Source organism: Homarus americanus, unplaced genomic scaffold (assembly GCF_018991925.1).
Source record: "Homarus americanus isolate GMGI-L3 unplaced genomic scaffold, GMGI_Hamer_2.0 scaffold32583, whole genome shotgun sequence".
Classification (NCBI taxonomy): Eukaryota; Metazoa; Arthropoda; class Malacostraca; order Decapoda; family Nephropidae; genus Homarus; species Homarus americanus.
Window position 1 is genome coordinate 3,242,810 of NW_024713129.1, and position 26,656 is coordinate 3,269,465.

Genomic DNA, 26,656 nt, shown 5'->3' on the forward strand with positions numbered 1-26,656 from the left:
GGTCTTGATGATCTTATGTAATTAGTGTCCAATTTCTGCCGCTCAACAACGAAGGCCCGAGTGCCGAACACATGTTGGAACAGAAAATTATCTCTCAGAGTTCCTACAAAAAGAGTAGCAGGGTTATTCAAATCATTTGGGGTGAACTCGTTTCTCCAGTCGATGTCGCCATAGTTAAAGTCCCCCATGATATGGGGGTGGCTAGGGTTGAGTATCGCCGCGTTGTCATTCATGTAATAAAACTAATTTACAAGACGTTGAAATTTTCATGGTATTATACAGTATTTATCCAGAATTACGATCAATCCCTTCATGAGTGTTGTCAAATAATAACTCTGCTTGTTTGTCCAATTGTAAAGCCCCTTTCATTTTTTTATATATTATTTAATTTCTCAGCTAATTAGCTGTTCGAGCGGTTGGATCGTTCTTTGTTACTTTGTTATGAATTATATTTATCCAGTTAGTACAGGAGGAAACTGTAATTGTTGGTAGAATACACTGGATACAGACATTTCTCACGTTTGCACGGGACAATCAGGACTCGAACCCGTGACAATACGATGAGATAGGCGCGTTCTGCTGTACAACTAACAATCCAGACTTTTGTTTCTTCTAATTTCTAAGGTGTTTGTCGAGTGTTGAGTGTCGAGTAGAATTATATTTCTGTATAGTGACAAAGCTTGGAGTACAGTTTGCCAATTACTCAGAATAGGAATCTGTACTCCAAGCTTTGTCAATAAATGTGTTAAACTAAAAAAAAAATAAAAGTATAGTGGTAAATGATTGAGCGCAAATGTTATATTCATTTGTCGGTTTGTCCTCGGTTTTACCGTGGTCTTGGCTTTGGTGAAACTGAAATACAGTTATATGTACCTGACGGCATCTGGCAACGTTTACAATATTACCTTGTAATTTTGGTTCAAATGTTTATTTATAAATAAATTTAAAAAATATAGTATATGAAGCAAATCAAAATATTGAAAACGTCATTTAATGGGGATATAAAGCATACTCAGGCCAGAATTACCATTGTCGGAAATGCATAATTGGTGACTAGAGTCTTCTGTCACTGTACAGTGTAACTCAGCTGAGCCAAGTGTTGCCACCTTGTGGAAATTTCCCACAAATTTGGGGAAAATTACCTCACGTGGGAACTTTTGTGGGAGGACATTTCAATCATGAAATCTGCGGGATTTTTGCGTTGGCATTTGACTTTTTGTAGGATTTTTTATGGGAATTTTATCTCGTGTGGGATTTTTTGTGGGAAAATAGCCCACAGGAGAACAAAAATACCAAAATATTTCATCTCTTGCAATAGCATTATTTTCCCTTCCCTTTTCTAAGGTCTCTGTAGTGCGTATATTTTCTCAGATGAATGCGGTTCACTCTAAATTGAGGAATGTCTTTAGTGTGCGATCAGTTGAGGCAATACTTCAGATCAGGTATGGGTTATCACTTCAGGGAATATCATGCGTGAATTTCACATCTCAGACGATATGCTGAAAAATTTTGCAGCTAAGGGATGTTGAGGGGTTTTTGGGATGTTTGGTTCACACTCAGGATGGGATGGAGAAAGGAAACTCACAATGTGCTCTCTGTATACATGTTGTATTGGATGTATAATGCAGCTTGGTGCTGGGAAGGCAGCATGGTTACAAGCATTGAGTAGAGAGAGCTGGTTGGTGAGGATGCTCAGAGGAGGACAGCTTGTGGGTCGCCATGCTCGCCGGCGGGAGTGAGGACCGCCAGGCAGGCGGAGGAGGAGGTGTTGCTGGCTGGTTGGTGTAGGTAGAAAGTGGACAGGTCACCACGAGGTCAGGTCTTAAATAGCGGGGGTAGGCGTGGCTTAGTAGTTGACCTCCGTGATGTATGGCGGCGCTGGTTGACCTAGACCACGAGGCACACACTGTGGAATTCGTGGGGTCGGCTACTCAGCGACAAACAGCGTTTGTAGGGGAGAAATCCACTACAATGTGTTCAAATTGAAGGAGAAAATAATAGCGACGATAGCCAAGAAATTGTCACACTTGAACTGGAAGCAGGGTAGAGTAGTTTGCTCACCCAGAACCCCAAGGTATATAGATGTGTAACTCTACAAAGTTACTGTAACACTGAACTGATTATTCATAAGTTATGAGGAATCAGTATAACCGTTGGGTTATGAGTCATAATCCAACGGTTATACGATTCTTAAGTTTTATTGGTCCCACAGCATGCAGCCAATAACCTAATCGCCGTTCTTTTTAACACTTAATGCTTTGTTTGAAATAAGGATACTACATTACGTTTTGTTTATACCAATATAAGCTGTTACTGTAGCATTTGGGAGCTTGAATTTTGTCTTCCAGCAATTAATTTACTTTACTTTTACATCTTTTGATAATAAATTTGGAGTACCGTAATTTCGGTTATGTATTATTTCAACACTATTTGTGTAAAAATATTGTGGGAAAATCTGTGGGATTTTATATATTTTTGTGGGAATTTCGTGGGGAAAATCTTGCTCATATGTGGGAAGTGGCCGGGAATGAGATTGAAGTGGCAACACTGTGAGGCTCCAGTACATGTTGGTTCAACGTCGCAACCCCGGTCCACTCAGCCTCATTCACATTTCCCAGCTGGACGTGCGAGGTGTAGACGTGCTGCAGCGACACCTTATCCCTCTGGTACCATATTAGTTACCTTCTTAAGACAATGGTGAACCTTGGCGACGTCTTCCCTAACTTCACGGCCAATTCTACAGTGGGCACCATCAAACTCCACACCTACCTGGAGGACTCGTAAGTGTTTGTTGGTAGTGCCCAGTTGGGTGGAAAGTGGAACTAGTACTGTGTTCAGTTTATTGGTAGTGACAGTTTTGTGCTATTTTTTTCTTGGTCCTTAGTCATCATGCTGTAATATGTTTTTAAGAGAATCAGTTGGAGTTACGTGATCTAGGGTATTATGTGACCTTGGTGTATTATTGTGTGGCGGTGACCCCCTGATATGAGGACGGTAGTGTATTCAGATTGCTTAATTAAGTGGTAATGTCTGAGAATAACATTACCACCAAAGATGTTATTATATTACCTATTAACTATTAATTATTTTAAGAGGTGACTTTACTAGAACAGATTTCAGATTTGCCCCCGAGGGGGCTAGTTTATTGGGCACCCCCTTACATCCTGTGCAAGGTGAAGCGCAGAAGCGTTTACAGCGCCCAACAGGGAAGTATGAAAAGTTCATACTTGCCTTTATGACTCGTACATTAAGGGCGTAAAAGCCTGAAGGGTCATAGGTTTTGTCAAGTTACATAAAGTGAGAGAATGATGAGTGTGTGGGGGGAAAGTTCCCGGTACATTTTATCTGTTTATGGCAAAGAGTGGCAGGTCCCTAATAATGTCAAATGCCAGGCATACTTTACTAGAACCTAATAGAATCTTGGCTAATATGGAGGTTATTTGTTTTGATGTTGATATCCTTACTAGAATTTCATTAGTGAGTTCTGATATGATAATAATTTTTATGGAAATTGCTTCGTTTGGTAGATTAATTAGACGACTAGGCATGCACTACTTTGTCTGGCGCACATTACTGTCTCTCGGTGTGATGTGGCTGTACTATGGTGGACAAAAGTTCCTTCCATCAACCAGCCACAATGTGACTGAACCACCCGAGGTAATAACGAAGAAACTGAGGGGGGTCCGACTAATTACCCAAATATAGCCGCAATGAAGTCAAATAATGGTCCTACATGAATAAATCGGACTGCCAATCACTTCTCGATTAGTATTTGGTGTCGCAAAGTCACAAAAAATTGGAAAACTTAATTTAATCTGAGTTAATAGATCACGTGCATGTACCGAGGGAGCGAGTAATTACCCAAATGTACCCAAATGTAGCCGCAATGAAGTCAAATGATGGTCCTACAAGAATAAATCGGACTGCCAATCACTTCTCGACTTGTATTTGGTGTCACGAAGTCACAAAAAATTGGTAAACTTAATTTAATCTGAGTTAATAGATCGAGTGCATGTACCTAACCAAACCTAACTCAACTCAGATTAAATTAAATTTACCAATTTTTTGTGACTGACACCAAATACTAATCGGGAAGGGATTCACAGCCCGATTTACGCTTGTAGGACCATCATTTGACTTCATTGTGGCTACATTTGGGTACATTTGGGTTCATTTGGGTAATTAGTCGGACCGACTGTGGGAAGTGCTGTAATCGTCCAACAGATGGCACACTGTGTAGTGTGTATGATGGTTGATAGGGGCCAGAGGGAGGGCTGAGGGAAGGGACCATAGTATATAGCCAATCATCTCTGATCAATACCAGTCACCAGTTTATGTTTATAAGCCAATGGACAAAGTAGCTGCACTCATGTCCACAAAAAACGTTAAATTTCACCATATAATAGTAAATTCTTTCTGTTTAATATGCTGGGGGATCCGGAGGGTTGAGCCTCATGGCTAGGAAGTTAGGTGAGGTTAGGTAGGTTTCTTTGATTAGGTTTGTAAGGTCTTTTAACAAGTTTCTACAGCCTGTTTTAATTATCAACTAAGGTTAGGTTAGGTTTAGTTGATGAATAATCACTTTTTAACTCATTTGCCATAACTACGATAGTGAAATTGCAGCATTTTAAAATTTGTTTTCTATGAAAAATGAGTGGCTGTGAAGTCGTAACTAATTACCAGAATCTTACCTAACCAACCAAAGAAACCTACCGTACCTAACCTTACCTAACTTGCTAGCCAGGGGGCTCTGCCCACTTAAACCATTACCATATTAAACATAAGAATATAAGAATGAAGGAAACTGCAGCAGACCTATTGACCCATACTGGGCAGTCCCATTTACACCCAACTCATATTGCTCATATATCCATCCAACCTATGTTTGAAACTATCCAGCGTATTCGAGTTAATGATGATATTTGGTAACTTGTTCCACTCGTCCACTACTCTATTTCCAAACCAATGTTTAACTATTTTGCGCCTAAATCTAAATTTGTCTAATTTAAAACCATTGTTACGAGTTCGCTCCTGGTTGGATAGTTTGAGTACCTTTGTAATGTCCCCTTTGTTCAGCCCTGACTTCCATTTATACACCTTGATCATATCGCCCCTCACTCTGTCTCTCGAAGGAGTGCAAATTAAGAATCTTAAACCTGTCTCAGTACTCAAGGTTCCTAATGCCCGGGATTAGTCTTGTCATTCTCCTCTGAATTCTTTCCAAGGATTCTATATCCATTCTGTAATACGGTGACCAGAATTGAACTGCGTAATCCAAGTGGGGTCTCACAAGCGCAAGATATAGTTTTAAGATGACCTCGCTAGTTTTGTAACTAACAATCCTTTGTATGAACCCAAGTACTCTATTAGCCTTGTTTCGAGCAAATACACATTGTTTACTTGGTTTAAGATTCCTACTTATCATTACTCCTAAATCTTTCTCGCAGTCGGATTTCTCAATGACATCGTTGTTCATCTGGTTTCCCTGTTTACATCTCCTGTACTGAGTACTTTACATTTGTCCACATTGAATCTCATCTGCCATTTTTTAGACCATTCAAAATTTTTTAGATTTTACTGTAGTTTTGTGGAGTCATCGTCGGATTTAATTACACGCCCTATTTTAGTGTCATCAGCATATTTACTTATGTTGCTGTCTACGCCGATATCTATGTCGTTTATGTATATAATAAATAATAATGGTCAGAGTACTGAGCCTTGGGGGAACTCCACTAATGACGTTGCTCCAGTGGGATTTAGTGCCGTTAATGCTCACTCGCTGTTTCCTGTCCTGTAACCACGCCCTAGTCCATTTTAGGATATCTCCTTTAATGCCATGAGCCTCTACTTTTCTTATTAGTCTTTCGTGGGGGACTCTGTCGAAGGCTTTGATAAAGTCGAGATATACCACATCATAATTGTGCCCCTCGACCACTGATTCGAAAAAAGATGAAAAGACTGTTAATAGATTAGTTAGACATGAATGCCCACTTGTGAAGCCATGTTGTGAATCATTGATCAACTTGTGCTTCTTTAGGTGATTTCGAATAGAGTTTGAAATGATTGCTTCCAGTAATTTGCCTACAATTGATGTTAGACTGATTGGTCGGTAGTTAGAGGATATTGATCTATCCCTTCTTGAAAATTGGTATTACATTCGCTATCCTCCAGGATTCTGGTACCACACCCGTTTTTAAGGACACAACTTTCCTAAGGGCATACTAAGCTCTTCCTTTCATTCCTTTAATACTCTGGCAAATATCTCATCGGGACCTGGTGACTTATTAGGCTTTACTTTGTCTATTTCCTTACTAACATCGTTACTGGTCACTACTATCTCGCTTAATTTATTTTCTTCACTATCTCTGTATAGAGTCGGAGCCTCGGGTATCATGTTTAAATTTTTTCAGGTGAAAACTGTTGAAAAATATTTATTCAGATTATTGCTCATTTTCCGTTATCAGTTAGCTCGCCGGTATCTGACTCTATTGGTCCAATCTTTTCTCGTGTTTTAGTTTGATACATTTGATAGAATCCCTTGGGGTTTGCCTTAGCCTCCCTTGCTATCTTCGGTCTTAACCCTACCGGTCAATACCTTAAGATAATCTCGGAGGTAGACTTCGCCATGATTTCTTTTCCTACCTATAGCCTTCCTTTGTCCAATAATATTCTTTAAATGATTATTTATCCATATTGGGCCATTGTTGTTTGATCTGAGTTTTCTGTATGGCATGTTCTGCCTTTGTGCATTAAGTAACTCATTATTTAAATTGATGTGGAACTCGGCAACCTCAGATCTCGTTACAGGTCTCCCGGTAAGGTTAAGTCGCCCTCTGTGGGTACATTGTGAGAGGTCGCCTCATGTGAGGTCATGTACTAGTTCACCCCCAAGTGTGATAACCCTTCTCTCAGCTGCCTCTGCAAACTATCAAAGTTTGCCATTCTGAAATCTGGGACTTTAGTTGAATTTTCTTTGCGGCTGCCCTGAAATTCTAACCGGAATTTAATTTCTTTGTGATTGCTGTTAGCAAGTTCGTTCCCTACCTCGACATTACTAATGAGGTTTTCTCTGTTTGACAGAACTAAATCGAGTATATTATTACCCCTGGTGGGTTCGGTTATATGTTGGCTTAGGAAACGGTCCTGGATTGTTTTAAGAAAATACTCCGATTCTGAGTAACTGTAAGGTCAATCCAATCTATTTCATCCCAAATAAAATGCTCATTAACTCTATCAAGATTATGAGGTCTATATATTACTCCTATCATTAATTTTTCCCGACCATCGATTAGTTCTATCTAAATTGTTTCTGTATTCCGTTCTGTTTTTATTACCTTATTAATTTCACACTTCAGATTATCCCTGACATAGATTGCTACTCTGCCTCCTTTCCTAATCTGCGTATTGGTATGGAATAATTTGTAACCTGCAGTTTGGTATTTGACAGATAACTCAAGTGAGTAAGTTTGTCCATGTTTCGGTGAATGCTATTACAGGTTGTACCTCTCTAGTCCGGCAACCTCGGGACCTGACCGGTGCCGGATCATGGAAATTCACCCTTTTCCTGGATAGATAAAGACTTGTGTTTATGCTTGGAAGCACTAGCACCACGTTCTCTGCATCATGGTCTCTTTGAAAACATGTTGAAGGGTTAAATGTCGTATAGTAGCTTCTCAAATTTCGCGAGTTTTTAATTCAACGTATTTTATTGGAACACACAAAAAAAAAAGTAAATAAAAAGTTTGACGGCGGAAACTTGAATTTCGACGGGTTTGAACGGCCCGCCAACGTGCAGACGACGTGCAAAATCGTGTAAACAGCGTCATTTCTCTTATGTACAAAAGATTCATTATTGTTTATTACTGAATGTCTTTTTTTATTGAATTAATGTTTGTGTGCAAAATGAGCAATACAATTCATAAATAATACGTAGAATATTAAAACACAGGAGGAAATGACACAGCATTGTTTTCGTTGATTACAAAACCAGTGACTGACTGGTTCTACATATAAAACTGAAGAAAATAAGACCTTGGTTGTAGCTGTAGTAAAATTAATATGGTTGTTTTAAGTAATGTTATTTAATGTTAATAAATGGAACAATAGAAGTAGCTAACGATAATGGTAAAGAAAAGAGAGATCGCGTATGTAAGTGCGCATGCGCACATGTGAAAACATATCGTCATTACTCTACATAAGAATATGAAAGCAACACTTATTTACTGCTCATATATATTGAAGGGTTAAATGTTGTACTCTGTATAGACAAGCAGAGAGAGAGAGAGAAAGCAGCCGAACTGCCGGATGTAAACAAACCTTAATTTCCCGCGGCTTTGTTGTTGTTGTTTTTTACGGGGATTAGCCCACCCGGGCATAGGTCACTGACCCACATTGGGGCCTGAGGGGCAAAAATTTAATACTCCTGTAATAATAATAATTCAGATAAGTAAAAAAAAAAAAAAAAAAGCTACCTATTGGACAAACTAAAATCGTTCCGGACCACAGAATGCCGGACTAGAGAGGTACAACCTGTATATCGATTTTTTCGGTACATGCCAACGCCCTGATTTCATCCATTTTGTTTCTCCTACTTCTACAGTTTGTGTAGTAGATATTTAAGGTAATCGTGTTCCGAGTCCTCTCTTTGTCGCGTTTATGTTTTAACTCCCTGCTCAATTTAGTTTTGCCATAATTCCTCGTACTATTTCCCTGTAACCTTTCACTGTGTCTACCTGCTCCCACTGCAGTCTCCTCCACCCCCTTGCTCATAAGTTCTCTTAGCAGTTTAAAGACTTCGACATCTTTTGAACTGCCCTCTCGAGAGAGCCAGCCAGGGTTGCCACCCCATCCCTTCTGCCATAGAAGTTGTCCCAGTTGTCAATGAATGGGACTGATATTGACTTGAAATATCCGTCAAGACGGCCGTTGACACCAACTGCCCTTGTCAACCATTCATTGCCAACTCTCCTAGGCAGGACACCACATATGACAGGGATCCCTCCCTTCAACCTAATACGCTCTATACTTGTCTTGAACTTATCAAGAAGCTTCTCACTCCTACACCGGCCAATATCATTGCCTCCTGCACTAAGGCAGATAATGGGTTTGTTCCCATTACCAGACAAGATATTGTCCATCCTGTCAACTATATTCCCCACCCCAGCTCCTGGCAAACACACCCTCATCTTATTTTTATCTTTACCACAAAAAGCTCTGTCCAGATACCGTACCTGTGAGTCGCCAGCAATTAAGGTTTTCGTACCTTCCTTGTCCCTGCCTATACTAATAGGGTGTGTCATACGGAGGCGAATTTTTTTTTTTTTGAGTTTGAAAAATCGGCCCATGGTATTAATGATGTAGTTCTATGTGCAGAATCATGTGATATCTTCAGATTTGAAAAGTTTTCATTTTTTGCCCACCCTTTTACCAACACCACTAAATAGCTTATTTAAAGTAAAGTAAATGTATCAAGTTAATTTATTAGGATGAAAATGATCCAGAATAGTGAAACGAATGATCTTGACACGTTTATTAAATTTAATATTCCTTTAGAAAACAAAATCATCAAATACAAAAACCGGTTTTACTACTACGACCCGGTGTTGCTGCACACCATAGAGAACATGTCTTTCTTGCTTCTGTTTCTACTCATCACCTCCCTGCTGACCACCTGAGCTCGGATGTAGCCTTCCCTCCTCTCCTGGCTGTACACGTGACTGCTGGCCTCGCTCACTTGCTGTACACAACGCTCTATACTCTGGGTGTGCGAGGGCCAGGCAGGGACATGCATGGGGTTGTCCAGGAAAGCTCTGACTTGAACATTGGTGAGGCTGCAGGTAAGAGGGGGCTCACTGCCAGCCTGGATGTTATCCAGATCTATGAGATCAGTGAGGGTCTTGGCACCTAGATTGACTTCAGGAGTCTTCCTGACCCTGAAGGAATCGCCACCAACTGATTCGTCATGCCCAGATCCTCTCATAAGTCTCATATCCAAGAACTTTTTGACTGCCACTCTTCTCTCCTCCTCATCCTTACTGCAGAGCATTGTCTGCAGAACTGCCTCGGGATGAGCATACCAGGAAGATCTCCTCACAGTCTGCTCCACAATCTGAACAACCTTCCTTGGCTGACTCCTCAGGAGCTCAAGCTGGAAGAGAACATGCCTCGGACCTTCGGAGAACGATGACTTGACCTTGGTGTTGAACCAATTTGGCAAGTAGACACTCATGATGAATTGGACAATAAGTCTCAGGTTGTGAAGCTGGTTCCCTTTCAGTTTATGATGAGCGACCCAAATTCTGCAGAACCTGAGAGCCGTTGTGAGCCACCTAGAATGTGAGACTGGACCTATCTGCAGGTAAGCAAGTCTATCAGGCATGACCCCAGTTTTGATGGCACTGCAAATCATGTAACCATAGTACTGGTCAGTACTCAGGTCGTCAATGACAGTATGTGGAAGCTCAACGAGTGGAGGGCCAACTGTGATTTTTTCAAAGCTCGGATTTATTTCTAACTCAGTGGCAGAGTCCAGCATCTTGCCAAGAGGACCAGACCATCTGTTGTTTGAAAGAGTCTTGCCATCCAGCTCCTGGATCAGATGTCTGAGTGGCAACTCTGGGTGTGGAGGTCACAAACAATCCAGACCAGCTTCCTCCCAATCTTCCGCTCTATCCACTGTATGACCCCCCACCCTGTGTTGTGTTGGTGCTGTCCCCCAATGGCCTGCAGGGTCTGGTCTACGTTCCTCTCTCTGAGCCAGTTCACAATGTTATCTGCCACTATCTCGGCTGGTTTCCTGATGTCATCTTTCTCTGGAGTGAAATGCCACAAATACTTCCCTCCTGGTTCACTGCAGCAGGGAACAACTTGTCAGAATCTCCAACTTTCATGAACACTTTAGTGTCATCCCTTCTCCCATCAAAGAACAAACAATTGATTCCATTTTCTCTTATCCCCTTATCAAACTCCTCTTCTAGGTTACTGACAAGTTTCTCCTGAGCTCTCCTTACTTTGTTATGATCTATCACCAGGTGAACATCATCAGGTGTTATCAAACCACCGTCAACCCAGGCAGCTGTTGCTATCTCTGCAGTTTCTCTGAGACCAGTGTGGTGTCGCATGCTGGCCAGAGCTATGCTCGGGATATCTTTCCTATTTCGAATCTTATGCCTGGAAGGTTTGGGATCATTATTTTCTGGGTTAGGGACAAAGTCACCATTCTCCTGGTCAGCACCGGATCAGCCATGGGGAAGTCATTAAACTCTGAATCAGCTTGACTCCAATCATCGGCCTTTTTTACCTCACCCTGGGCCTTCTCGCCTCTTTTTCCTCGGCAACTCTTCTCCTTCTGCCCTTCATAGGCAGCCTCCTCCTGTCTTGACTCCGAATATCTTGGCTAGAAATCATGAGAGCCCCTATACTGCCAGTCTTCTCTCTCTGTGCTTTGACAAATGCCAGTTCGATCACAGGAATCTTCAGTTCACGCCAAATACAGGAGATGTGGCCTCGGATTTACAGTCACGATCGCATCCAAACTCAGGACAGAGAACAATTGGGCACTTGCAAGTAATTATGTCAAATAACTGGTCCAGGCAAAGCTGTCCTTAACTGCAAGTTTTCCTCTCCCAAGAGAGATATCTCTTGCCTTTTCCCAACTGGCTAGCAGTCTCTCACTAATCTTCTTCTGACTTGTTATGACTGGAGGCTTGAGCTGAGCATTAGCCAGAGTGTACTGTGCCAAGACAGCTTTGGTCATATCACTGGCAATGTCTTTGTTAGTGTAAGTTCTTTGGTTCTTTTCACTGATTTGCCTGATTAAAACACCGTATCTCAAAGCATCTCTCAATGTAGGCAACTCCGACTTCAGGAGCTCTCTCCCAGACCCAAGATAGTGACTGAGATGGCTGGATTTTTGGTTCCTCGTCCTGACACAAGCAGCCATCGCAAATATTATCAACTTATAAATGCATCAGAATCTGAAACAGAAAAAAATATTGTTAGTTGGGTTGTTAAAGAATGAAGTCAGAAAGCAATGTTCACTATTTAATTGTAATGCACTAATGCAGCTGTACGTTAGATTTTCGATACATTTCACTCTAAAATTTACCTAGCAAAAGGTTGCAAAATATTGAAACTGAAATTATTTTCTGTTTATATACACTAAAATCTACCAAAAAAGTGATGGGCCATTAGTTTTAGCTGATCTTCCCTCCTATGACACACCCTACTATACTAACTTCCTATTCGTCTATCAAAGGACTGAAAGGGTTGGTACACTTAGCTGTTGTTGTTGTATCCTTGGTGTGTTTTTCACCACCAGTTTGGTCGTCCCTCTCCTCACAACCTTCCATTCGCCTGAGTTTTCGTCAGACACTGGCTTTCCTTGTCTCGTTTCCTCCTTCATCCTCGCTATCTCTTCCTTTAGTTTCAAGTTTTCTTCCTTGGTCCTCTCTAACTTTGCCCTCAGAAGGGCACAGCCCTGTTCACAAGTAGCACTAGCCATTACTGACAATTAATCCCCGGGAGCTAAGCCTGCCGTGACCTTTCCTCTAGTAGGTCAGAACACAACTGAAATTACTTATTTGGATATATGGTACCAATGAAAGCTACTTTGTTAAAGTGTTACAGTGTAATTTTACATATTTTGTGGATTGAAAGTATGCTTGGACAAAGCAGGTCAGTTGTAAACAGACTCGTCACCCCCTAGGGTGTAATAAATTAATTAAATAAATGACTGCAGATTTTTCGGAGCAGTGTTTATGGTAAATTAATTTCTTCATGTACAAAGCACATAAAGATATAATTTTAGTGTCATGTGATCAGGTTTTCAGTCCTTTGCCCAACAATGTCCCTCATCCTTCAAAAATACAGTAATTATATAGGACTAACCCGTGTGCGAAATTGATTGAAAAAAAATTATAAAAACACCGGATTTTCTTACTAGTTATATTATAGTGGACACTGTTTTAGTTTGTGGAAATATGTTAAAAAATGTATATTTTTAAAATAAACGTTACTTAACGTTGTGGGTATGAAGAACATACCTAACCAAACAAATCTACCTGACTTCCCCGGTATATTGAGCAGAAAGAGCTTACTATGATATGGTGAAATTTGAGGCATTTTCTGGACGCGAGATGATACGGCCGCATCGATGCCATGCAGCCCCAGCAGGTTAGTCCTATATATTAACCAAAAATACTTATAATTAAATTAAGATGTTCTTGCCTCTTTTAACATATTATATTGGTAAGAAAATATGTGGAAAAAATGTAAAACTCAAACAACAACTGGTGGTAGTGCTGTTCTCAGAAATTACCATTAAAGTTACTGTGTAGCTACTTCTTACTCCATAGCTTGTGAAGGCAGTGGTAATTATTCGGAACATGACCGTCCGCTGTTTTTCATTGATGGGTTTAAAAAGACCCCGTTTTTACTGATTTTATTATGGAATACTGTAGTGTGTTGGGGAAAAATATAAAAATGGCTGAAATGTGCTAACCTATTCTAACATAACCTAACTTAACCAAACCTAACCTTACCTAGCCTAGGAGATATATTTCTGTAATTCTAGTTACTGCAATTGATCTAATCATGTGCCATTATATACACTGGAAGTGTAACCACACTGTTTCAGGCACTTTTTTATATTCTATGGTCTTGCTGTTACACTGGAATGTGTGCCAGCCACTCATTACTATACAGATTTTTCCACGGTCAGGACAAACTCTAGAGGTAGGTAGGATACTGTGGTCTGTAAATAATTTAAACGTAAGGTTGTCTTTACCTCTAAATTTGGATACAGTATCCCAAAAAATAACGAGAACACACTTCGCACGTCATGACTGCTCATCCTTTGAAATACTGTACTGTACTCCGCTTGTCCTTTGGAATAGTCGAATGTGGTCGACTGTCTGAAAGAATTTAATTTGGTTGGCTGTCATTACTCAAATGTGATGGGTAACTGAAATACTCGAATGTGATTGGCTGTCATTGTTTACATCTGCCATATCCCAGCTGATGATGCAACTGTAAGTATTGCTATCTTAACTTGCCTATATATAGAAAATGAGGCATTTGTCCAAGAAAATGATGGAAGTGAAAGTAATCTGCATACAAAACTGTTTAAAAAAAATATCTCTTCCCCCATAATTACTGAACCACTGACGGTCACATGTATATTAGCGTAGGCAATATATATGGGGTTAATATTCTGTAGTGTCCATTAGGGTGTGACTGTTGCCCTCCAAAAATAAAAAAATGGTCCTACAATGCTGTTCAAAGTCTGTGTTGTGTATTTATCTAGGAAACCCCTGTAAATTTTCTTGGAGATCGGTGCATGTTTGAGCTAGCACCGTCGGCTTTACAAAATAACAAGGAATATTATTATCTAATGAACAAATTTAGTGGAATTTCTTTTATTAGACTTATAAGATATACTAACACCAAGCAAATGATCGATCATATCAATCTTAACCCTTTGGATGCGACATGCGGGTAAACCCGCCCAAAATATTATATTAATTAAATGCGACAAGCGGGGATATCCCACGGCCTTGAAAAAACTTCCCCAAATGAGACGACATGCGGACATATTATGTATTGAGGTATAGGAGTATTTCCTGAATGCAATATAGCTTACTTTTGTACTATGTTGTTTGATATTATCTGAATATGTAATACATATCTAAATTTGCTGTTTAGTAACCAAATTGATTAAATTTATTTGCCATATACCAGACATTGATTTATACCAATTTCCTGCATTTTTGGGTATAAATGTCATTTTTTCTCTAAAATTTGCATACATATGTGAATTTTTGTTCCAGATTTGGAAAATATACTAAAAGTTCTCTAGGAAAAACATAAAGAAAATGTGATTATATGAAATTCATTTTTGGCAGGATAATTGACACTTTTCAGGAACCGGCGCGAAATTTAATTACGCACCTAAAGGGTTAATACCCCAAAAACAATATTATAGATTAGTACGAAATACAATAATCCCAATAATTGCATTTCTAGGTTCAAGACCCATTTCTCTCAACTGGCGTACAATGAAAAAAAGAAATACTACTACCACCCCGCAATGCCTGGAGTGTTTGAGGAGTTCCAGCAAGAGATGGCTGACTACTTCCGTGAATCTCTAGCCCAACCATTTACACGTGGCGACTACAAGGAGCTGGTAGAGCTTTGTCTGCTGCTTGTAACTAAAGGATCCGAGCCATTGAACTTTACGATGGTCTACCCCGGCGCACTTCACAAAGCAAGGTGGATGGCTAAACTGCTCTATACCCTCAAGATTGTTCTTTTGTCAGGCCAGATCAAAGAGCAGTTTCCCAAAGCCGAGGTTGTGACTAAAAGTCAAATCAGCAAGTTAGAACGGTTTGCTGTGTTCACAGTCGCTGTTTATGTCCCATGGTGGATTGTTTGCCCCGTTCCAGCAAGTACACCACTGAATGACTTGAATTTGGTCGAAACCTTGGCTGAATTTGCCCCCATATGACGCCACAATAGTTGACAAAGCACGTGTGGCATTTGGTAGACACACTTGGTACCTAACTGAGAGTTGGCCCCACTGGCTTTGTTCTCGTCCCAAGTACAAGAAAGGACAAAAGAGGAGATGAGGAAGGCACTGAAGGCCATGAAGGCACTGAAGTTACTAAGAGAGTGGGGCTCAATCATGGGGGCTATGGAAAGCCATATCTTCCCCCTGTCCCAGAAAGTGGCACTGCCCTGGTGGACCTAATTGGGCCTGACTCAAGCCGGTTCTTCACCATTTTAGGCATGCCCTATCAGTTTTTCCACAATCCAGCCAGTGAATGGGCGGATCATGACGACTACCTGAACATGAAACGGGTTGTGGACAAGCTTCAGATCGTCGATGAGGCTGCAGAGCGTGATGTAACACTTTGCCATGACTTTCTTAATGTTGCTAGGGATGAGGAGCGCTTTCAAGAAGTCCTTCAAATAGTAGAAAATGACAGACTCCTCGTTCCTAATCAGCGCAAACAATCATCTGTTTCCGAACAGAAATCATGGTTTCTTGCTCTAGAGAAATAATACCTTGTGAATATGTGATAAAACCCCTTAATGTACCATGAGACAATAAGAATGATTAACTTTTTTGTGTTAGTGATAACAGCTTTTAATTAAGACAGGCAAATGATTTGTGTTAATATCCCTTATGATGGTTGTGTAATCTCATATACAGTATTGTATTACCTCGTTTACGCGGTTTCACTTTACGCGGTTTCTCATATACGCGGTGCCTCGCCAGAACCGAACTTTCACTTTCCGCGGTTCATCTACCCATATACGCGCAGAGTGTCCGGCTCAACGCTATTTTTAGATTCGCCCCACCCGCCTCCTCCCGCCTCCGCCTGGGCAAGCCGCGTGGTAAGGTTGCGCAGTGCATGTCTCTGTTGCGTTATCACTGACGTCATATGACGTATCGGACTGTGATTGGCCATGCATCCCTACCCCCCTCTGCTGCTAGCTGTAATTGGTTTAAAGTAATATGACGTGTCCACCCGGGGAGGGAGGAAAGACGACGCTTGACCTAGCCGCGGCAGGTTCATCCCTCCAGGCCACACCTTGTATACGTGCATCCATTATTCTGTGATAGTGATAGTGAAGGTGACTGAGGGATTTGTCAGGGAAGCCCTGACAACTGTAACTGATAGTGATGGTGATGCACCTAGTAATGGTGATTCACCTGAGGGCCAGTAATCTGCCCTCTGCCTCGGAACCACCCTCCATCCCCGTATGCCGACCCATCTCTTCTACTAACGTAAGTGTTACACCTAACTTTTAGTTTTCCTAACCTAACCTTTATTTTTCCTCACCTAACCTCTTCTATATTACTTATTGTGCATACCATCATAAAGTTAAGATAAAATTTTTACTACAACATAGTTGTGTGTCGTCAAAAAGTGGAGTTTGGGGGTCGGGCCAATCTCTATTGGAATTAATCCCATATGTTCTGTTGTTCCATTTACGCGGATTTCACTTTCCGCGGTACCCTGTGGGTTCAATTGACCGCGTAAATCGGGGTACTACTGTACTGTATAGGCGTGTATGCCGTATAAGCAAAATCGCTATTTTCTAAATTGCTGGTGCTCGCTCAAATATGCATGAATCTTCAAAAAATTGCACGTGGGTATTTTTTATGTCAATATGCAACACCAAAATTTTGAACAGCATTGTAGGACAAAGTTGGGGCAACTGTCACACCCTAATGTACGTAAGACTTGGATTCTCTTTCAGCCTGCCCCTCGTTCAGCCACATCTCCACCATCATCCAGCTTAATGGTACTACCTGTCCTCCACCTCGGACATCGATGAAGAGATTCAACATCGGATCTGATGTGCATTTCAAGCCTTTGGGAGACTCTGTACCTGTGGCTTCAGCTGTGGGGAGCTGAAATTATCTACAAAGTTGCATGTATATTGAGCAGTGGTCCTCCCCTCCCTGTTATATGGCAGTGAGACTTGGGTCACATACAGGAGGAGGCACCTGAAGGCACTTGAAAACTTTAACCAACGTAGTCTACGTTCCATCCTCTGAGTTCACTGGGAAGACGAGAACAAATGCCAGTGTATTCTCGCTGACACCAACTGTAGGAGCATCGAGGTATAAGGAAAACTGAAGAAGTGCCAAATCGACCCCCTCACCTGGGAGATGATTTCTCCACACCGTAATGCTTGGAGGAGCACCACACAAGAAAGTGTCGATACTTTCGAATTAGCCCGACTGCAACCGAATCAGACAAGCGCCAATGCCAGAAAGAGAGTGCCACCGCCCCTCCCGCTCTAGATGTTGTCACCCGCATGTTCAACATCTGTGAACGTCCCTGCCGGTCTCGTATCGGCTTCTTTAGTCGCCTTAAATCTCACCAATGAAGGTGACATCCTTAATAACTCGTCTCATAGCTGGATGATTGTCATACTTGATTCCGAGTGACAGCAAAGTAGTAGTAGTAGTAGTAGTAGTGGTAGTGTGTGTGTTGAGGGTGTGTGAGTGATGTTGGAGGTTATGTGTGTGGGTGATGTTGGGGAGTATGTGTGTGGGTGATGTTTGTGTGCATGTGTACATGCATGATGTTGGAGTGTGTGTGTGTAAGTTGTAAAAAGTACTGGACTTTGTTACATAAGTGAAAGTATTGTTACATTGGCAAAAAGTTACTCACATAAAGGTAAAAATTATCTCGTTCATAAAGTACTCAAGTACAGTACTGAAAGTAAAATGTAACAACAAAATTATTAATTGTCTCAAATATTAAAATAAATTCACAGTAATTTATTAAAAAAAGGTAGTTAACTAAAGGTAAAAATAAAAGACACAGCATTACACATGTTTATTTGCAAATCTTTATATTAAGGTTAATCAATATCTGATGCTGTATGTCCAACACCAGTTTGAAATGAATAAAAATTGACAAAAGATGGCAAAAGTAAGCAGTACAGTACATTGTGAATATCTACAATTACTGCTGCATAAAAAAAAATCGGTTTTCTTTTCAAAATTCTGAGCAAACATGTTACACAGTAGTAGCTCTTGACACATAGGGTGTAGTAATCTATATTCACCTGACTAGCTATTATTGGGACATTGAAAACTAGTTGTCAGTGTGAAGAGATAGGAGCAGAAGTGCATGAATATTAAAAGACAATTACTTTTTCCTCTTCTTAATTATCACAGCTTCCTTTGCAATTATATCCACAGATGGGGTGTTGTCTTCTCCCACCCCGCTGACTACACCCCTGTGTGTACCACCGAGTTGGGCCGTGTCGCAAAATTGGTTCCCGAGTTTACGAAGAGAAATGTGAAGCTGATGGCAATTTCCTGTGACTCTGTTGAGGACCATCATGGCTGGATCAAGGTGACATTTAGAATAGTTTATCATGGCTAATTTATTGGAGAAATGTTTTAAAATGGTAGGTGATGAAACTAGTGTACTGTATGGTTATAGACTTGCTCAGTGAAAGGAGATGGAGAAATTAGAAATAGCAAAAATGTAATAGTAATTATAATAATAGTAATAATAATTCATAGATCCAAGTCGTGTTTCTCACTTTGATCTTTTTTTCATTCTTGTATTTCTTGATTATTATTTTATTATTATTATTATTATTATTAATAATTGTACTATTATTATTATTGTTTTCATTATTTTATTTTTGTTTTTTATTATAAATTTTATTTACTATGAATAATATTATTATTGTTATTATTATTATTATTATTATTATTATTATTATTATTATTATTATTATTAATATTAATATTAATATTAATATTAATATTATACCACCCCCCCCCACCCCCAGGCCCGATGTGGGTCAGTGACCTGTGCCCGGGTAGGATGATCCCTGTATTAAAAAAAAAAAAAATTGCTCCACGAAAAAACTTTCGGTTTTCAGAATTTTGGATAAGGGGTTGTCAACCTGGTACACTAAAGAACTAAAAAATTTGTTTCTGCAAACTATTTGATATCTATACTTAAATTATTCCTTATCATGCAAGGATTCCAGCAATGCAAGTTATATTCTGATAAGTTTAGTCTGTGACATTTTATATGAAAAACTTTAAGCCTAAAATACCTTACCCCTGTTTTGGGAATGCTTCTTGGGGAGGCGTCTTAGCCCAGAACTCCGAATTTTTTTTTTTTACAAATCTTTAAAAATCCGGATTTACAGGGTCCACTTCTTACACATACATTACATTGTCCATGCTCTTCATTTTGTTTATTTTATAATGTTATAATTTTTATTTTTTGGCCACATCGTGTACACAGAGTGGAATAAGTGTTAAAGAAGTCCGTTCTGCAAATCGGTGCATTTTCATGAGTTTAAATTTCAAAGCAATTTCAATTTTCAAATGAACACAGACAAGTGAAAAACACAGAAATTGGGAAACGCTCAAGAAAATGCTTGGATTTATGGAAAACGGACATGAAAGACACAAATTTGCAAAGTCAACCTGTAGCACTGTGCATTGGGTATCCTAAGAGTGAGGTTTAACTAACAGGGAAATATATCTATCCGGCACCTCTCAATCTCCATAGGTGCCAGATAACCAGGATTCTACTGTATTACCTATATGAAATTTACCTTTCAAATTTGGTGTACAAGACATTTCTTTATCAGAAGAACTACTGTATACTTCCTTATGACTTGGATTAATTATGCCAAATTGCTTTGCAGGACATTCAGTCATACAATTGCCTAAGTGGAGACTTCCCATTCCCAATCATAGCCGACCCAGATCGTGATCTTGCTGTTACCCTCGGCATGATTGACCCAGATGAAAAGACTGCTACTGGTATGCCTCTCACATGCCGTGCTGTTTTTATCATTGGCCCAGACAAGAAACTCAAGCTGTCCATTCTTTATCCTGCAACTACTGGACGCAATTTTGAGTGAGTGTTTGGTAGCCTTTTCAGAAGCACTGCAGTTTTACAGTATTTATCTTAATTTCTACCTGTTTTAGAATGATTTGTATTAAGTTGTTTGGTTTCCTCCTTGCTTGGTATAATATGTAAAATGATGATAGGATGAAACTAATGACAGTAGGATGATTACAGTATTATTCTTGCAAACATAGTGGAAGGTAGGAGGGGAATGATAAGCCTCATAAGAGGTGGGTTAAGACCAAAATCAGTAACAGAGTTGTAAAGGTCTAAAAGTGTATGAGTATGAAAAGTTCAAAGATAATTTTTATCTAAGCAGGAGTGAATGGAGATGGAAATCCTCCTCTCAAATCTACTACAGTAAACCCCTGATATAATGGACCTCAACTTTAATGGATATTTTGACACCTTTTGGACTAGGTTTATCCGTTACGGACAAAGGTTTGTTAAAGTAAAAATTAAGAAACTCGGGGCCCAATATGTTAAAAAAAAATATGGACTCGGGTCTATTTGTATCCAAATTGTTGCAAGTAGTACCCCATTTAGCCCTACAGTACGCTGCATAATACTGATTCGTAAACCCTTTTGCCTGGGTGGTTGGGTGCTGTGGTACCCCCCACATGGGGTTTTTAGGAATATCAGAAAAAAATATTTCGGGTACAGTAAAGCCTCGAATAACGACGGTAATGTGTCCTCCAATATTGCAGTGTAAGGTGAATCATCGTATCGTGAATCATTAATTACCATTAAAATAAAGCAATAATAATGAGATGCGTTCCCAAGTGTGACCTTTTCATATCTTTTGTGTGGCTTTTTACCCTCTTTTCCCCCAAAACAATACAATTAATGAAAATTGCAAACTATATTCTGTCAACAATGTTTCTGAATGCACCTTATACAATATATATGAAAAATAATATGGTCACACAAGAGGGTATCATCTTAATCAGTATCACTTGAACATGATATATTATGCTCCTTGCCTTTTGTTTCTTTCAAAAGCTCCCTCTCATAATCACTTTCGCTATCATCAGAGAGAGCATCTGAATCAGTATCAATACTATCCATTAGATCAAAAAAGTAATTACAGTATTACCCCGCCTAACGCGGTTTCACTTAACGCGTTTTATCATATACGCGGTGCCTCGCTAGAGCTGAACTTTCACTTAACACGGATTTTTTCCACATATACGCGGTGAGTGTCCGGCTCCAGACGCTATTTTTAGATTTGCCCCACCCGCCACCCTGCCTGACTGCCTGTTTTAGCTCATAAAATTCATACAAATTACCCGGCCAGAATATAATTTACATTGCTGGAATTCTTATAATTTGGTGATCATTTTGAATATAAACATCATATATTTTGCATTAGACATACAAATTTTAGATAAAAAATTTTCTCAGAGTAACTATGTTATCTTTTGTGCAAAATATATGACATTTATATTCAAAATATTCCTGGTCTTACAAGGAATCCAGCAATGTCAATTATATTATCCTAACTTTAGTTTGAGGTATTATTTATTACAAAAAGTTAAGTATTCTGGTTTTCCCACACATCTCCTTGGGACGGTTGGTGGGGGGGTGGGGGGGAGGGAGGGACCGACCGACCATCTGTTACCCAGTGAAGAATATATTTTTTTTTTTATTAACTGAAGATATTTGTTTTAGCTCATAAAATTCATACAAATTACCCGGTCTGAATATAATTTACATTGCTGGAATTCTTATAATTTGATGATCATTTTGAATATAAACATCATATATTTTGCATTAGACATACAAATTTTAGATAAAAATTTTTCTCAGAGTAACTATGTTATCTTTTGTGCAAAATATATGACATTTATATTCAAAATATTCCTGGTCTTACAAGGAATCCAGCAATGTCAATTATATTATCCTAACTTTAATCTGAGGTATTATTTAATACTAAATGTTAAAAACTCTTGAAGGGAGGATTGGTGGGGGGTGGGGGGGAGGGTTGGGACTGACCGCGCGGTTGGAAGAGGGGGGGAGGCAAGGTGGGGTACTTTGATTGACAGATAGTGTCCTGAAGATTATTTTTTTTTTTATTAACTGAAGATATTTGTTTTAGCTCATAAAATTCATACAAATTACCCGGTCAGAATATAATTTACATTGCTGGAATTCTTATAATTTGGTGATCATTTTGAATATAAACATCATATATTTTGCATTAAACATACAAATTTTAGATAAAATTTTTTCTCTAGGTAACTATGTTATCTTTTGTGCAAAATATATGACATTTATATTCAAAATATTCCTGGTCTTACAAGGAATCCAGCAATGTCAATTGTATTATCCTAACTTTAGTTTGAGGTATTATTTATTAAAATTTAGTGGTTTTCCCCAAAAATTTCTCAGAGAGGGAAGAGCCGGCAGTGTAGTGTGAGAGGGGGAGGGAGTTGAGTCCATTATTTGAATGGACATTAACTTGGCGACTGTATTTCTCTATTTCTCTTAAGTATTAATTGTGTGCATGTACCATCATAAAATTAAGATGTTATTTTTACTACAACATAGGTATGTGCCTTCAAAAAGTGGAGTTTGGGGGTCGGGCCGGTTTCTATTGGAATTAATCCCATATGTTCTGTTGTTCACTTAACGCGGATTTCACTTAACACGGGACCCTCTGGGTTCTATTGACCGCGTTAAGTGGGGTACAACTGTATCTTGCCCCGACAACTTTGCGGCAGCGGCCAAATCTCGTACTGCTCTCTGTGGCATCATGAAACATGCTGAAGTGTCTGTGTTGTATATGGAGACAAACACACAACCCACACGGTTGGCAACACTCATTATCAGCTACAAGAAACCACTTTCTGCACCACCAGATCACAAACATGACACCCGTTGTCTACGGAAAAAACTCGGTGGCACGTCCTGGAATTATTTTTTACTAGGAAAAAAATTGTGCAAACCATAATACAAGGCAGAAATTATAAGACTGATCATTGGGACTCATTGACAGCAGCCATGCTTATTAAGTCTCTCCACCAATGAGAGCGACGTACCCATGTACGAGCGCAGCCAGTCAGCACTCCTCTTTGTGTAAAAATTTTCTTGGTAGCATTCAACTTCCCTTAAAAGCTCGCTCTTTATATGACTGGTGGTGGCAAGTCATGGTGGTGGCAGGTGTTAGTATTGTAAAGTGACCCCACATAGTCACTTTGGACTATGTCTCCATGCGTGACGAACAGTTGCTACAGACAGCTGATCCCCTGCCTCCACCAAGAAGTCCACAGCTTTCTTGACATTGAATGTTCTCCAAAATTGTTTCAAAAGTACTTCTTGCTCGTTTCATCAAACGAGGAGAGGGACAGAGTAGAGAACATCCACGCCTTACGTGCTGTCAGCCAGTGGACATTTAGCTTGGTCATGTCCATGCTCTTGTAGGTGTGCGGCTTGCGTGCTGTGTGGATCACCGATAACTTGAGCTTACAGGTACCAGAGGCATTGGTGGTAAACAGGACGGTGATGCGCTCCTTCTGCAACTTCCGGCCCCGACACTTGCTGGCATTCTTCACAACGAAAGTCTTGAAAGGTAGCTTTTCCAAAAAAGACCAGATTCGTCCATGTTAAACACCTGGTCGTCGGTGTACTGTCCTTCTTCCATAATCTCACGTAAAAACGGAGGAAATTCCCTAGCCCTAACACGGTCAGCACTAGCTTCTTCACCACCACTGTTAATGTTGGTGATCTTGTTCCTCTTCTTAAATCTTTGCAACCACCCAGAGGAAGCATTGAAGGGTTTGGGCTCTGCAATTCCCATCTTACGTGACACTGCAGCATACAGTTCACATGCGTACTCCTTAACTGAGCACGTGTCCACCGCCATGTTCCGTTGCGCCTGACGAATCAAGTAGCTCGTAAGTAATTTCTCTGTCTTGAGAAGCACCTGGTTGTGGCAATACTTGATCATAGAAGCACCTGTAGACTTTGTGATCTTCATGTGCTCTTTTATCTTGGCTGCATCCTTTTTGATTGTCCTGATCGTAGACTCGTTAACACCATGCTGGCGCGCGAGATCAACCTGTCTTGTTCCTTTCTTCAACTCTTGCATGATCTTGTATTTAATTTCGTAGCTTAGGGCGGCTGGGTCCAGGTAATGCAAGGTTTCTTTGTGGTGGTGGTGGTCCGGTGGAAGCCATTCTTATGGAACAATGGATACCGATATACACGATGTAGCCGGGAGGGGTGTAACTGACGCGGATAGGTCAAGGGTCTTGAACGCTCCCGCGGCGGGGCACATCATAGTACATTAAACCAATCACAGCTAGCTGGTGAAGGAGGTAAGGATGCTTGCCCCAATCACAGTCTGATATGTCATATGACGTCACTGATAACGCAACAAAGACGTACACTGAAAAACCTACTCGCGCCGCTTACCCAACATGGCGGGAGAGATGGCGGGGGGTTTGAATCCAAAAATGGCTCGGCACGAGAGGACTGCCAGCTGCTTTCCGTGAAAAAAGGGTACACGCACCGTGTAAAGTGAGCATTCCGTGTACGGCAGGGTACCGCGTAAATGTGGAAACGCGTAAAGTGAAACCGCATACAGCAGGGTTTTACTGTATATAATCCTGGCAAATGCGGCAACTTCAGCCCCCCTCACCCTACTCCCAGCATGTTTATATGTGCAGTGTCTTGATTCTGATACTTAATAGCTCTCATTAGACCTAAATTGATATGATACATGTGAAGGCAGGATTCGATCAAGATGCACACCATGCGACATCCACACAAACATTCAACCGCACGTACAAACTTGCAAACCATCTGAACTGATGCTGGCGATTTCATAGTTTAATGGAATACCTATACAATCTCTTACATCCTAACTTTCTAAATTTAAGATAATTTTAATGTTAGAAAAACTAAGACTACAGTATGTGCCTCCTAGTTAATAGCACATTACTACATCTGAGCCTACGAATCTTCGAAAAATTCAATAATGCCTTTTGTTTAGGCAAAGAGAGGGGGGGTGGGACTTAATTGGTTGTGGAATAAAGAAGATTGTAGATTCATATAAATTCCTGTATTATGAGGCATAAATTAAAACTGAATTTGTTTGATAATTGTATAATTTTGGTCATTTCCAGTGAGATTCTGCGTGTGATTGATTCCCTACAGTTGACAGCTGTGAAGAAGGTAGCAACACCTGCAGACTGGCAGCAAGAGAGTCATTGTATGGTGCTGCCCTCAATCCCTGCTGAAGAGGCCAAAAAAATCTTCCCCGAACACAAAGTTCACCAGGTTCCTTCTGGCAAGGAGTATCTCCGCACCACTCCAGTGCCAAAGTAATATGAATGGATACTTCTCAACTCTCCATTTACTCTGCACACAGTCTTTGCAGTAAATAATGTCCAGTTAATCTTACCAGATCAAAAACTTACATAAGCACATCAATAATCAAGAATTAAACTTTAATGGATAGTGCATAACTTTAAAGCAAAAGTTTATATTAGTTACTATAACATAATTATGTTAAACATATATGATGGCTTTCACAATTTTATACGTTGACTTGTTTTGGGATTTTTGGCCACTTCACCACTGTAAGAAGTTGCTTGGATGATCCTTCACGTGCCTTTGATGGTGATACATTCCAATAAAGTTGCTTTGCAATAAACATAACAAAAATTATGGTAATTTTTCTCATCCTGGATAAAGTTTGTAACTAGTGCAAAATAAGACAGGTGAAGTTTAATAAGGTTGGAAGTGAATGCTTGTTTGCATTTATTTGAATTAAGTACAGGGTAATTGAAATGTTTGGTGTGTAAAAAAAAATAAACTTGTTCGTAATTTTTGCATACCCTTTCATATAGAAATTAAGTCTTGAGCTTCCAAAGTACTGTGTAATTACTTGTAAACAGAGGTGGATGGCAAAAAATTGGTTATTGAGCTCATAAGACTTGTGTAACTTTTCAGACAATTATTGGTACTCTTCATTACCATTTTCTTGGGTGGGGGAGGCATGTCTCGGTAATGTTGTATTTTACCTTAATACTACAGTTATCACACTAAGTATTATTTTCCATGAGTGTTATATCTGACTTTACTCCATGGCCTTGGAAATCCTTCAGTATTTGTCACTATATTTGACAATTCTCAGTGCTTTGAAATGCTTACTGAGGTTGCTGCTATCCACTGCTGGTCCCCACCAAGGGTCACCCTCCCTCTCTCATGGTGCTGCATGTATGTGCTTGTACCCA

The 26,656-nt window shown here is 40.0% G+C and overlaps 1 protein-coding gene across 1 annotated transcript; it reads left to right on the forward strand.

The window, feature by feature from the left end:
* Positions 1 to 2,548: 2,548 nt before the first annotated feature.
* On the forward strand, positions 2,549 to 26,087 carry LOC121866244 (peroxiredoxin-6-like). The gene is made up of 4 exons (XM_042365860.1): positions 2,549 to 2,780; positions 18,728 to 18,884; positions 20,209 to 20,423; positions 25,544 to 26,087. The coding sequence occupies exons 1-4, from the start codon at positions 2,695 to 2,697 to the stop codon at positions 25,743 to 25,745; spliced, it is 660 nt and encodes a 219-aa protein (XP_042221794.1). The 5' UTR covers positions 2,549 to 2,694; the 3' UTR covers positions 25,746 to 26,087.
* The last annotated feature ends 569 nt before the right edge of the window (positions 26,088 to 26,656 follow it).